This window comes from Cygnus atratus, chromosome 25 (genome assembly GCF_013377495.2).
Source record: "Cygnus atratus isolate AKBS03 ecotype Queensland, Australia chromosome 25, CAtr_DNAZoo_HiC_assembly, whole genome shotgun sequence".
Taxonomy (NCBI): domain Eukaryota; kingdom Metazoa; phylum Chordata; class Aves; order Anseriformes; family Anatidae; genus Cygnus; species Cygnus atratus.
Window position 1 is genome coordinate 3,554,428 of NC_066386.1, and position 14,054 is coordinate 3,568,481.

At 44.3% G+C, this 14,054-nt stretch overlaps 1 protein-coding gene across 1 annotated transcript in view; it reads right to left on the minus strand.

The window, feature by feature from the left end:
• TANC2 (tetratricopeptide repeat, ankyrin repeat and coiled-coil containing 2) overlaps window positions 1-14,054 on the minus strand; it is a 244,554-nt gene that overhangs the window by 92,219 nt on the left and 138,281 nt on the right. Inside the window, exons 9-10 of the mRNA XM_050715451.1 lie at window positions 12,989-13,137; window positions 6,137-6,323 (exon numbers count right to left, since the gene is read on the minus strand). Coding sequence (XP_050571408.1) covers window positions 6,137-6,323; window positions 12,989-13,137 — 336 coding nt within the window. The remainder of the gene's footprint in view (window positions 1-6,136; window positions 6,324-12,988; window positions 13,138-14,054) is intronic.

The window sequence follows — 14,054 nt, forward strand, 5'->3', positions numbered from 1 at the left end:
TTAATTTGCATAAACTATCCTATGAAAAGACAGAGATTAACCAGGTAAACCAATTTCTGCTCCAAGCCTCAAGCTACTATAAATCACAGTAAGCACACAAAAGGTCTTGAAACGTAATGAAAAATACCTTGACAGTAGCATCATGCTGACCCTATATTCTTGCTGTTCTAAATCTGAATTCCCTGCTGTAATGGCTGACAGGCAGGATGAAGAATGGTATAAATGCCTCCAAGCCAGAAAGGGCTCGTACCTGCTTGCTCTGCAGACTAGAAATGTAAGGGTAAAGCAGCATTAGAACCCGGGGACGCTCCCCGCATCACAGCACAAGTTACTGCAAATACTGAGCTCGGGAAACAAAACTTATCAGCAAATCTTTCCTCTATAAACCTTAGTTTATCACTTGCTGAAGCAAGGTGGTGAGTGTTTTTCACAGTCCTCTATTGTGAATATTAAAGAAATCTGGTAAAAAGGTTCCAAATCTAATATATAAGCAGCAACTTGAGTTGTCCTCTAGCTAACTCCTGCTCGGTCTTTTCAGTGTGGTCTTTCTTTCAATTTTTCACTCCATTTTTTTTCCATCTACCAGGCTGGACTGTAAACCAGAGCAGATTTCACAGCTCTAATGTAACACGTGTTCTGGGCTGCTTCCTTCTGCTTTTATCTTTAAACACTTCTTTCTCTCCTCCACCTTTTTTTTATCCCCCCCAAAAAAACCTAACAACCACTTGTCGCCAACTTATTCTCTATCAGTATTTAAGGGCCAGATTTTGGTAGCAAACCCAGCCCTTGACACCTCGGAGATTTAACTGGGGGGAGGCAGAAATGTTTCATGCCTGGTTGGGTTCCTCACTCCTCACCCTGACCACGAATCGCTTCACATGTGCACACGTTTACTTTTGCTCAATTTGTCCTTTTTAAGGAAATTAAGAAAAAAATGAATCAGGATCCAGAAACGATATTTTATGTACTTGATGTGGCTGGGATTCTGTGATCCCACCAATTTTGCTCTACAGCTGCTGACGTGCCTGATAAATAGCCTCCCTTTTCATCTCTGACTGTCAGCCCAATCACCTGCAATATGCAGATGCATTAGCGAACAAAAGCTCATCATCATCAACATCAGACATTTTTCAGGGAGCTCCTCCTTTGGGGAATGAACCCAAATGGAAGCTGGGTAGACTAAAAAAAAGCTGCAATTGTTAGAAATCTTATTCATTATTAACCGGAACGTTTCATAATACTGATGAGATTGTCAGAATTCAAATGCAGCAGCTGTAAGATCACAAAAATATTTAACCTGAGTTAAATTTATCTTGAAGTGCCTTTTGAGCTGCTCTTTGTTCCCTTCTCAAAACAGTTAAACTCGCAAACAAATTTATCTTGTTTTATTGTCAGCAGCGTCTTTTCTGCTTCACGTGCAGTCTAGATGAATTTATTAACAATCCTGTTTTCAACCAACGAACGCATAGATCTGTAGAAAGCAGCAACTTGATAAAAAGTCAGGAGTCCGAGTGAGGAATGAAAAGCATCAAGGAGGGGGGAGGGAAATAAAAAAGCTATCGGGCAGATTTCCAGGAGGGGACAGGGACCCTTTATGTGTCTTCTTTGTAAAATCCACAAAATTTAAGTGAAGCCACCTGGTCCGCATGGTATTAGACCTACCTACATCACTGCAGCAGTGGTGCAAGAGGATTTACACCGCTCACTGGCTTTCCTTCCAGCTGCCTCAGCATCATACCTGTATTTCCTCGCTCAGAACGATCCCCCTGATCATTAAGCAGGGAACATGTTGCAGATTAGCACAGAAGTTTACATAAAGGAGGAACACGGCCCCGTTTCGTCAGGGAGTAAATCACAGCACTGCAAATGTCACTTCTCTGGGAAGATTCAACACAGGGACGCAGCCGCTCTCTTAATACCCTCGGGAGACTGCTACTAAATGATACGAAGTGCTACTCAAACGTCACAAGCACTTGGGAGATCTTCCTATTCTAGCAAGAAATGTTTTCTGCTTTATTTGAAGACTTGCCTAAGACTGTTGGAGATTTCTTTTTGTGTTTTCTGCTGCATCCAAGCAGCAAAACTTTAGAGGGCCACTTCTGTCGGGACGAGAAGCACAAAGTCTCGCTGCAGGAGCACGTGATGCCTTGACCAGTTTTCTTTTCAGTAGCAGATTTTGAACATTAACAGTTGGCTGCTTTTATACAGTGAGAGCCAAAAAATCCTGGAAGCTATTCAGAGGTTAAAATCAGGTCAGCATTTTCACCAGCCATTCTGTTTTACACAAAAACCATTTAGTGGCTTTGAGGAGAAAGGACTGACTTGCTCCTATCTCTGCTTTTGGCTCACCTCCTCTTTCCTACCCTCCCCCACCTTTATTTTTTTTGTAAGTTAACGATTACACTTATTACCGCTTTTGATGGCTGCTATAATAACATGCAACTAATATAAAAGCTAAAAAATACTAACCCTTTTTCATACAATTTCCCTTCACCTTTCCTTCAGCTGCAATTTCCCTTGTCTGTCCTACTGCTTTGCACTGTGCTTCTAAACTGAGATTGAGCCTTCGAGATGAAGGAAACCCAACACAGTTTGCAAGGAGTTTGTGCTGGGAAAGGTGATAAGGCTGTGAATCTGAAGATCTGGAGCTTGTAACATTATCGTTACCCTTTCAATAAAGTAGAAATAACTTTCCTTTACAACAAGGGACCTTAAAATTTAAAATAAGGCTGTTGCAACCCAAGTGGTGCATTTATTAAAGTGGTCAGTAAGCGTGACATGGTCCCAGTGCCATGCAGATTAAAGATATGACACGTCTGTTCTCCAGTGATAACTGAAATTATGGAACAGGTGACATGCACAAGCGTGCTTTCTTTAGCTCAGTTTGTCCTCTTTAAGGAACGTGGGCTTCACATCCATATTTAAGAACAAAAATGCCCATTCTAGTTTGCCCGTGCAAGTTTGTGCTGTGTCTAGCAACATGGGTATGTAAAATGAGCTTAAAACGTACAAAAACATTTTATGTCAAGCAAAAACACACAGGGAAATGCAGTTATGGTGTAAGGATTGCCTTCCTACCTTAATTAACTGTTTTCTGGCCTTTGCTAATTCTCAAATATTGCACAAATTGCACACTCGCCTTCTGGGACACACTTTAAAACCTCTCTGTTTTCAAAATACAAACTGTGGTGGAGATTCGCGACTGAGATTTGGAGGTGATGCTTGTTGCAGCTGAGGACTGACAGATAGGAGACAAAGATCAAGAGATCTCCCTATACCTGTACCTTTTATCATTCGTTTTGCCATTTCTCATCTATTACAAAAATACACCTTGGCGGAGGTGCATGAGCTAACAGTTTACATCACTGATTTGGGAGGAGCAGGAGGGAGCGTAACTCAGGAAACACAAAATACCAGGGAAATGTTTAATCTTTTTCTACACAAAAATGGCAAGGAAAAAAAACAATTGAAGTAGCTTTGTCATGGAAATCTCCAGTAGATTTACACTTTTCAGGTCCGTGTAAAGCCCCTCAGCCCAAAAGCCATGTCAGTTCTGTCATCGTTGCCGAGAGCAAACACGACCAAGGGAAATGCACACAAGAAGATCTGTATCCAATAAACCAGGAATGCAAGGGAGGGAAACCTGATCCCTGACCCTCCAGAAACAAAGGAGCTGATGTGTTGCTGAAAGGGAGAGCAGAGCCCGCGTGAGCTTTGGTTTGTTTTCTGCATGTGGGCAACGTGGCTGCTGTACTCTGCAGTGACAATAATCCCAGGGAACTGCCGTCGTGCAGAGAGCACCTTACAAAATTATTGCACGCCCAGCTCACAGCCAAACTGTGCCATAATGACAAAAGTCCACGTCCACTTCCCGCGGGGAAGCTGCCTCCCCTTGCTCACGCTGCCCTTAAGCCTTGCAGAAGACAGCAGAGGGATGGAAACAGGCTTGGCTAAAAAAAAATCCCCATTTTTTTTGCTGCTGGAAAGTATAACTGGAGAAGACTGTTTCCCCCACAATTTGTTACAGCTGCCCAGCTTCTATCAAAGGCCGGAATAAGAAGATGTTGAAAATATTATTGTCAAAGCGAAGTGGGGGGCAAAGAAGGGGAGAAAGCCTCCTGTTCTCCTTTGAGTGCTAATACAAGAGGAGGAAAGCACTGCTTTTTGGGAGCCTCAAACAGTGTTTCCCCTACTCCATACGAATATATTTTTACATGACTTTTCCATCTGGGATACATTAACATAGCCTTGGGATAAGCCACCTTCTTTCACTTTCCAATTTTTCCATGCAGAAAATCTACGCTCCTGAAAGAAATTGCTACGAGAATCTTCCTTGTGAGGGGGAAAAAATGTTCTCGACTTTAAAAAAATGCTAGTATAGACCTACTGACAGAAGGGTATGGTAGAGAGTCTGAGCAAAAAGGCTCAACGACTGACCCCACCAGGAGTCAGCATCGTGCTGACACTTCTCGGACACACGGGTGTGCCGCCGAGACCACCCACACCTCTCTGCCTTTCCCCTGAACCAGAAGGTCCAAATGAAACCTACCTGCAGTAATGCTCAGCCTCATGGCCTTCAGGTGGCAGGTGCGGACCCACCACCACGAGGTCGGGACGAACCCAACACGACAGCCTAGCGCACCAACGGACCACAGCAGTAACAACAGCTCATAAAAGCAGAGCACGCACATTTTTGCAAACTCTGCTGCTTGCTTCGTTCAATCTTAGACCTAATTCACAGGTGTGCTGAGAGGCAGGACCCAGCTGAAATCAAACGTCCACTTCTACTCACCATCATTCTCCAACCCAACCAGGCTTCGCGGGGCTGTTGCTGGCCAGAGGGAAGGAAGCCCAGCTCATGGGGCATTGTGAACAGAGACCGAAGGGTGTGTGACACCGCAAAGAGCTCTCCCAGAATCCATTAGCCTACTCTGGTATGCAGCTCAGAATAGCTTACATATTTGCATTTTAAGATCATGCAGGCAGAAGTGCTACAAAGGTTTCTGTGGCATACAGGAGCTGAACTAAGCCCAGATTTCCTGATCAGCCAAGCAAAATATTAATCACTAGTACAACTAACCTCCCTGAATTATCGACCTGCCTTTTTTTTTTTCCCTCCTTCTTTAAGCACTATATAAACCATTGGCAAAGTAAAGTATTCTTAGCTGGAGAAACACTCAACAAAAAATCCTGGTGAGGACACCCATGCTAAGACCATTCTGCCTGATGTCACATAGCAATTTCTTTCCTCCCATTGTGCCTTCACGGTTAGTGAGCACAAATTAATCTGTTTAAGTTATTTTCTCATGATCCTTTACGCTGGCAATTAGGAAGAGGTGGGGCCTAGCGAGAATCTAAAATTATTCTCATTAATCCTCTAAAATTATGAGTTCAACAGTGCTATGGTAGAAGTCAGAGAAACTACTTACTGCGCGTGTAACACAAGAACACATTTCACAGTCTCCTCCCCACCAAACAGTTTTACAGAAAATGCAACAGTCTTTGAACTATGAATGTAGTAGCATTGTCCATTCTCTTTCCCCTAACAGCAAAGAACAGTGTCTAGGGACTAAACAGCATTAAGACAAGGAAAATGTTGAAAAAACAGATACCTCAAATTACTTGAGGTAGCAGGAGAAGACGGCAGCCCCAAGCAGCAGCCACTGCCTGGCACTGCCCACCCCCGTCTCACTTCTTGGGCCAAAAAGCCAACTTGGCAGAAGAAATAACCTCACTGGAATTACAGGTAAGAAAATGTTGGGAAGAAAGATTGCACTAAGTATGTGAATCAGAGAAGATGGGGGACACATGGGAAGCAACAATAGTAGAACGAGGTAGGCAAACTCTGCCTTTTACCATTTAAACAACTTCCAAAACTTTGCATCAAACAATTCACACTTACATTCTTCCCCATTTCCAGCAACTCTACATGAATTTATATATCAGGAGTGGTAGGCAGAGGGGTATAATTCACCTTGGTCACTGAGACATTAACGTGAGTAACATGAAAACACCCCGTTCATTATCAAACACACATATATTATCCAAACTAAAGCTTGTTAAGCACTCGATGACTGGCTGCCTTAGCATTAGGGGAACTAACAGAGAGCAAGAAGGAGAAAGATGGCACGCTCACCTATGATACCGCTGTCTCTGCTTTCCAGCGTGGACGTGGGGCTGGTGACGGCCCCATAGGTGCAGTCCTTGGCGGTGACACTGGTGCTGACGGGCGGCAGGGTGGAGCAGGGGCTGCTGGCTGGCGGCGAGGCCGTGCTGCTGGTCAGCGTGGAGCAGGGGCTTATGCGCTGCGTTCCTGCGGAGGTCTGGAAAAGAGCAAGTTCCAGCTTCCTCATTCAATGGGCAATGCAGAAAACATCCAGCAAGGGGCATTTAGCAAAAGCCTGCTTGCACGCTTTATTAAAATTCTGAGCAGTCTGTTAACATGGAACTGAAAGTTAAGAAATAAACTAGCACAATAAAGTGAGATAAAGTCTGTGACTCTGTTTAAGTAGCAATCTTGAGGGTCATAAGCATACAGCATGATCTCACCTTCACTTACAGCAAGAAACATTATATGCAGGAAATCCTACAAAGACCTCTGTGCCATTTACATCTGCTCAGAAATCTCAGCGGGACTGCAATTTTTATTTTGCCCTGTAAATGTTTCCTTCATTCAAGAAGAGCAACAATGGTTTCACAGCCTGGCAAAGAGGAAGTTCAAAATCCCTTATCTAGATATGAGACAGCCCTTCCCCGAACCAGCGTACTTTCCCCACCACATAGTTTTCAAAAAAAAAAAAAAAAAAAAAAAAAAGAAAAGAAAGCCAGAAAGCCAAAAGCCAACCCATACCAGTGAAAAGGTTGCTCTCCAAAGGCAGAACAAAACAAAAAATGCGGCAGCACAAAAAAGACTGGTAGTTTAAAAGTTTTTTTGGAAAGAACCCATCTGAAACTGTGTGCAAGAAACTTCAAAGACCTTGTACATCTGATGCTGTGCACAGAGATCAGTTTATTAAGAAAACAAAATTATTCCTGAATTTGATTTGAGACAAGCTGTGATACAACACAGATCCCTTGTTCTAACCGCAGGCTGCTGGATACACAATCTTCCCTGGCAAAAGCTCCTCCTGGAGAAATATCCTGCAATATTTGTAAGCAACAAAGCCCGCTGACACTGGAAGGTGCTCCTGTTTACCTAACATAGCAACTTCATCAACGTTACTCTGTACTTTAGAGCAGTCATCCCAATAGCTTACCAAATGTACAACTTTTTACTTTCCTTCCACAAAACCAAGCCCTTTTGCCCAGCATACGCTTCCCATTCATCCCGCAGCGTGCCTCGGAGGAGGAGGCGCCCCCATACTGGGTCCGACCAGCGCTCGTCTCCCCTCAAGTAGAAAAGGATGCACAGGGCAAGAATTTAAAACAAAAAAGGGTTCCTGAGCACGTGATCCTCCCTTAAATTTACCTTTCTGCCTCAGAGCAAGCAGCGCTATGGGGAAAACTCACCCTGCCAGCGTAGGGTCTTTCTGAATGTGCCCATAGTGGCTGGTGGCCACAGGGGACGGCGGTGAACTCAGGACACGTACAGCAGGGTCAGCCTCCAGCCTCATTCCTCCAGGGAAGGGTTCCCTGCCTCGCTGAACCGCTGCACGAGGGATTTGGGCCCCCAGACCACGGGCGGTGCAGAAGGGCTGGCAGCGGGGCCATGACTTCACGTCTCTGGTGCTTGGAAACTTCTCCCTTCCATTGTTTCTGCTTTCCGCAGCCCGCCTCTGCCTACGGGATTTTTTTTTCACTGTTGCAAAATGGTTCCAGTCCCAAGGAAGGAACAGCAGAGGTTAATTCCCTATTTGGAATGTGTCTGAGATTTCTTGTACTCCGTGTGAATGCTTCCCTAATAATCAGGCAGATTCATGTTCCCTTTTTCACAGCATTTGAACCCAGGGTGACCACAGAAAGCATCACGCTTGTAAACTGCACAATGCATCCTTCTCACTATTCTATACTTGAAGCTCAAATGGTGTCTGGAGCAGACTTTTGTAAGTAGAACACGTGGAGGATTCACTGGTTTTTAAATTAGAAGACAGATCCCACGTGTAGTTACTGGGAAGAAATCTAATTTGGCCAAGAAATCCCAACACGGCTGATAAGAACCCTTGCTCACAACATCATCCCCAGGCTTCTGGGGCAAAAAAGGGGCACCCAGTGCCAAGGGTGGGCTTCTGGGGCAGCACCACGTGGATGCCCCAACCCTCCTTCACCTCCCTGTGCCTCCACTCTTGTGCCAGCATGACTGTGTTCATCCCAAGCATGAAGAAGCACGTTGATATGTCAGGGCTGGAGCGCTAACCCGATGGCTCTGCGTCAGGTTTTTGTATTAAACAGAGAGACTGCATCATGGTAGAAAATGAACCGTGTTGGTATTTCCAGAAATTTATCATCTCCCTTCGGTACCCGTATAAAACATCCCGCCAGTGAGCAAGACGGCTGCCACCAGACCAGCTTTTGAAGTCCTCAGGAGAAACAAAGCAATGCTCTCCTCTCCCCATCCAATTTGCAGAGCCACTAGCGGATCACGGTTATTGTTATTTTCCCTTCTTTTATGTTCGAGGCACTTATAAATAGATCTTTCTTTTCCCCCAGTAGCCTTCTAGGAACCGACGGCAAGCTGACTGCTCTATAAATCCTGGCTCCCTGGGCATTCTGGTTGCACGCATCCATTGTAGCACCTGCCACGTGCCTTCTCTCTCAACGAACCTTTTTCATTTTCCCTTGCTGCAATCTTCAAATGTCTAAATGCTGGCATGATTTCTGTAAATTTATTTTTAATTTTCCAAAACTATTTCTAACTAATTAATTCTAGTGATGAAATTAAAAACTACTTCTGTGTCAGTATTCAATAAAAAAATTCCATTATTTTTTTCCACTTAAAATTGCTGGGGTGTATGGCTTTCTTAATGCAACCTAACATGGGGCACTTTTGGGATTGCTGCTCGTGAATCAAGCAGGTGCTTGCACTGAACTATCCGCTACCGTGGGACTGTCTCTTCTGATTTATTGCAGCTGATCAGACCCCATTGGTATACCCAAGCTATTAAGTTAATGTCTTCCGATGTTGATTTCCTTTAACTCACTGACAGTACAATAAACTCCATCGGGTATAAGGTAGCATCATTTCTGAGGTTCAGACAGAGAAAGAAGCAGCATTGGTGGCACCGCTCCTGCAGTGCTGGGCTCCCCTGTATGAGATGAGCAGACTGGAGGCAGGCCAAAGGGCCACCATGCCCCCGACATACAAGACAGGGAAATGTTCGAAACCCAGCTAGAGACGGCCCCAAGCAACCTCCTCTGAGCCAAGCCTGCCTCGGGCAGCAGGTTGGGTTAGACATCTCCAGAAATGCCTTCAGCCTCAGCTGTTCTCCAGCTCTGCAATTCAGCTCCTTCACTGCTCCTAGCCTAAATGATACTACAGCATCTAAAAATTTAATCAGTTCACATTTGGGGTCTTTCAGAATGCAAAGCATGATTACTGCTATGAATTGTTTATGGCAAGGTTTTTCTATGCCCGTTTCAACCGGTATTTTAAACAAATCCTTGCTGAAACTTGTCTCAGTACTAGCAAAATAACATCCACTAACCTTAAAACACAGAAAAATTACTCTTCAAAGCAAATTAAAATTCAGTCCAAGAGGGGTACAATCATCTTTCCTGCAGCTGATAACATCATTGTTTCACGAAATGCCAAAAGTGATATTCTTATCAGCTCTTCTATTTGTACTATTATCAATGCAGCTCCTTAGGAGCAAGCTACTTGCAACTGGAAATTACTAAATAACAAGACATATCTCTTGGCATTGATTGACATGTTTTATTTTTGTATTGATATAGAAGAATGCTCCTCTGTGCTAGTTTTAAATATAAATTTCCATTGACAGAACATTCCGTATTATTATTATTGCTGCTGTTTCATCTGTCACGTTTTCACTAAGCTTTGAAAAATTAAACTGTTCTGTCATAGGCCCATTGTCCTTTGTGCTTCTCTGGCAGCCAGTACAGTTGAAAAATAGTTTCCCAAAAAGTAGGAGAAAAAGGATTTATTCTTTGGCATTTGTGATCTCTCATTAAGGAAAGCATGATTAAGAAAGAGACAGCCCATAAAACATGCAATTTCATAGCAATCTGGATTAGAGAATACATCCTTTGACATATTCAAAATAAGGCAATTGAATGAAAATGGAATGTGCCGATTTACAGATTGGGGCAGTTTTAGTGAAAACACCTCTACTCCTTATCTTCACTTTAGCTCAGCACTGGTGAGATTGCAAATAATTATTTTCTCGCTTCAGAAGGCAAAGCATGGTTAGAATAACAAGCAGCAGCCAAGTCCCAGCTTTTTATACAAAGAAAATTCTTTGCCCAGGCCATGTAAATTAATGCATGAAAACCCAGAAAATTGTTCTCATTTCTAAATTCAAGTGCAAACTAGTAGTCAATCAGGTTTTAATTAATCAATGATTAATGGAAGAATTAATCTTTGCAAATCCCATAAACGTCTTTCTGCATGATTTTCAACACTCCTTGAAGAAGGGTGGCTGAAGAAATCAATCTGGGAAGGAGTCAGAGAGGTTTGCAGGAGATCTGCTGTGAAGCCGAAGTGGCTTTGGTTTGGGCCACATTTGGGCTGGGTCCTGGCCTGAAGGACCGGTGGGAGGTGAGGGCACACCAGGCCGAGCAGGGCTGCCTGTCCTCCACACCGCCAGGTGTCGTGGAAGAACTAAACCAGCTTTCTTAATTCTCCACAGCCCATTTCACTGGCTGGTTCTCTCTGCACCCAGCTGCTGTAGTGCAGTAGGGTAGTGGTGAAGTGGGCAGAAGCGACCACTCGGCCCCACTCAGAGCCTGAGGAAGGCCACAGGGCCTACGGGGCCTACAGGGCCAAGTGGTCAGGAGGCTGCTGGGTGCAGGAGGAGAGGCAGAAGGAGCTGGGTTTCTTCAGCCTGGAGAAGGCCAAATTGCCTCTGGGGAGAGCTGCAGGCCGCCACGGTCTGCAGGGGGGTAGAGAGAAGATAGCCATGTTCTTCTCAGAACTGCAAAGGACAACACACTATCGCCGCAGGTTGTAGCAAGGAAATTTTCTACCAGCTAGAAGGAAAAAGCCCTTCGCAGCTGGAGTCATCAAGCACTGGAACAGGTTGCCCTGAGAGCCTGTCGAGTCTCCATCCATGGAGATTTTCAAGCCTCAACTGGACAAGCCCCGAGCAACATGGTGCGGCTTTGAAGCCAGCCCTGCTTGGAGCGGGCAGCGCGATGCGATGCCCTCCAGAGGTCACTGCCAACCTCAAGTGTTCTGCGATTCAAGGCGAGTGCTGACAGCAGGAGAGGCTCACAAAGAAAGAAAAAGAATTAAGTCGGTAATTGAGGAACCGGCCTCTCTTTATCTTCTCCAGCACATGAATAGCATTCAAAGGCCTTGCAAAACTTTTTCATGCAAAAATTAGCACACAGCCCAAGATATCAATCTATTTTAGAGGACAACTCTCCGCTGTTTCTCTTTAGATTTTTCTTTTATTTATTCTCCAAAGACATCTTTTACTTTAGAGAAAAGATGGGATTTTAATTTTTGTCAAAAGGCAACAACAAAAGGAGCCATTTATAGTAGAAAGCTCTGCTGGGCTTTGAAGTATTCAGTTCAAATAGGTGCCTGTTAAAAATACATTTTCTAGCACAATGTATAGTAAAGTACATTTCAAATCCACCAAACTTGAATAAAAAATTGAATGAAATCATTAAAAGCTTAATGAATGTGTCAAAGGCAAAAAATTTACAAAAACACATTTCTTGGCATTCAAGCATCTTACATATTAATCCTTTAGGCCATGTAGGTGATGGAAGACCAAAATCACTTGGTTCAGTCTGGGGCATGGGACCAAAAGCCTCCAGCCCCAGGAGCTCCCCCAGCTCTTGTGCTCGGAGCAGTGCTGGGCTTGGGGGAGCTCCTTGCCTCCTGCCAAGGGGCACCGAGCTTCCTAGGACCATGACGGGCATCGAGCTTTAATGCCAGGACTACCTTTATGGCTGCCACTTGTTATTGACTCTTTTAGGGAATTCAGGACTGTCAGTTGGATCCTCTGAATTGTGCCTATGTTGGATATCCAAAACAGAGATAGAGTCATGCAGAGTCATGCAAAGACTCTGGTAAAAGAAGAGAGAATTGCAGCTGGGCTCCTGAGTTTTGCCTTGTTGCACCACACGCTGGACTGTCCTTCTAGCTGATGGAAAAATCAAACCAAAAAACTGTCTCCTAGTTTCATTCTCATTTTATCAACACTGATGGAAGTGGGCGTATTGTCCAAGGTTGAGGAGGGGCAGGAAGAAACTCAGGCAGTTTCCACAGAATTTACACTGTAGCCATGACCCTGACCTTTTTGCTGTTCTGCTTTGCAGCCACCAAAGAGGATGTAGCAAGTTCAGTCACAACAAAGGTTTTATGATCTGCTTTCTCTATCGATTTTCAAGCATGAACTCATCTTGCTAGGCAAGAAAAGAGCAAAATCTTTGACTATCTGTACAATAATATTACCACTTACCTGTACTTCCTAGAGACATAGCAAGTCTTTATGCAACATTGCTCAAATGCTTTTGAAATATTGCACACAAGATGCCATGGAAGTACAGATTATTTTGATCACTGTAATCTGATTAGAAACGCTGCCCACTCCTACAACATTCGCAGAAACAGAAAAACAACAGAAGCTGTTTCACACAGTAGCAGCTGATCCCTAAAACAAGTACTGCTGCAGTGTAATGATGATTCATTGTTTAACAAGGAGATACAACCTTCTACCTCACAACAATCATTTCACCATTATGAGCCACTCAGCTGCCATATAATTAGAAAATAACCACTATCTCCCATGCTGCATTCTGATCATAGCCCATCCAGTTACTGCTGTAAAACCGGAGAAGAGTGGAGGAGCTGCTGTACCTGGTTCTCGTCCTGCACCTCCATGCTGTACTGGGGCCCTGGCTGTACCTCCGTGACTTTCTCTCCGAGGAGGAAGCCCAGGCGAGTCATGAGTGTGTTTGCTGCCTCATCTACGGATGGAGGGGGTCCCAGCTCCTGCTCAGCGTCACCTAAACAGGAAGAGGAACACATGGATTTAGACAGGAATTGTTGATCTTGGCTATTGTTCAGTGTTTTTAGCAACAAAACTCAGCTAACTTTTCACACTGTAACTTCTGCATCCGGCTTTCGAGGTTATTCACATCATTCAAGTCTGTCTTAATGCTTAACATTGATCATTAATTTAGGTTTTACATTGCTCCAGCTATCAATACGTGTTTCTAACTCTGTCTGTTAGTTCTCCTCTCATTGCTCGTTGTATTTGCAGTATCTCATATGGAAGCAAGCACATTCATCTCTCTTTCCCTGCACCAGCAATAACACAGCCAGCCAGGAACCAAGATTTCCTGGAAAGAACAATCGAGAGGGAGAGCGCTTCCCCTTTCCTCTCACACAGAAGCTGCCTCCAGTTACCCGCAGTGAATTCAAAACTGCACGTGCCATCTACCTCTCCTGTTCCCACAGCGTTAAACGAGATGCTCAGCAGCAAACCCACGCTACCGAGTGTCTAACGGCAAAGAACAGGACAGAAAACCCACGTGCATCGACCATTATCATCCGCTGGCTCTGACATGCTCAAGGTTACGTGGAAAGCACGGGGTTCCACAGACCAACCCGCCTTGTGCAGCCACAGGATGGGCTACAACACAACGCAAAGTCCACCTGCCAAATCCCCATCACGTACAAAAAATAAGTCAAAAAACAAAATTCCGGATGATTTTTTCCTGAAGTTTCTCTGTCAAAAAATGTTGGAGGTTTTTTGATCCGTAGCATCCCACGGTAAGTCAGGTTCTGAAAGTCAAGTTCCTTGCTGCTTGCGCCGGCAGCAGTGTTATCATTAAAGCCTGAAGGTCAAGTTCTTTCCACGTTACACTGAAGCAATACTGTGTTTAGCGCAGTTGTAGAAGACTAATTAGGATCTGCAATT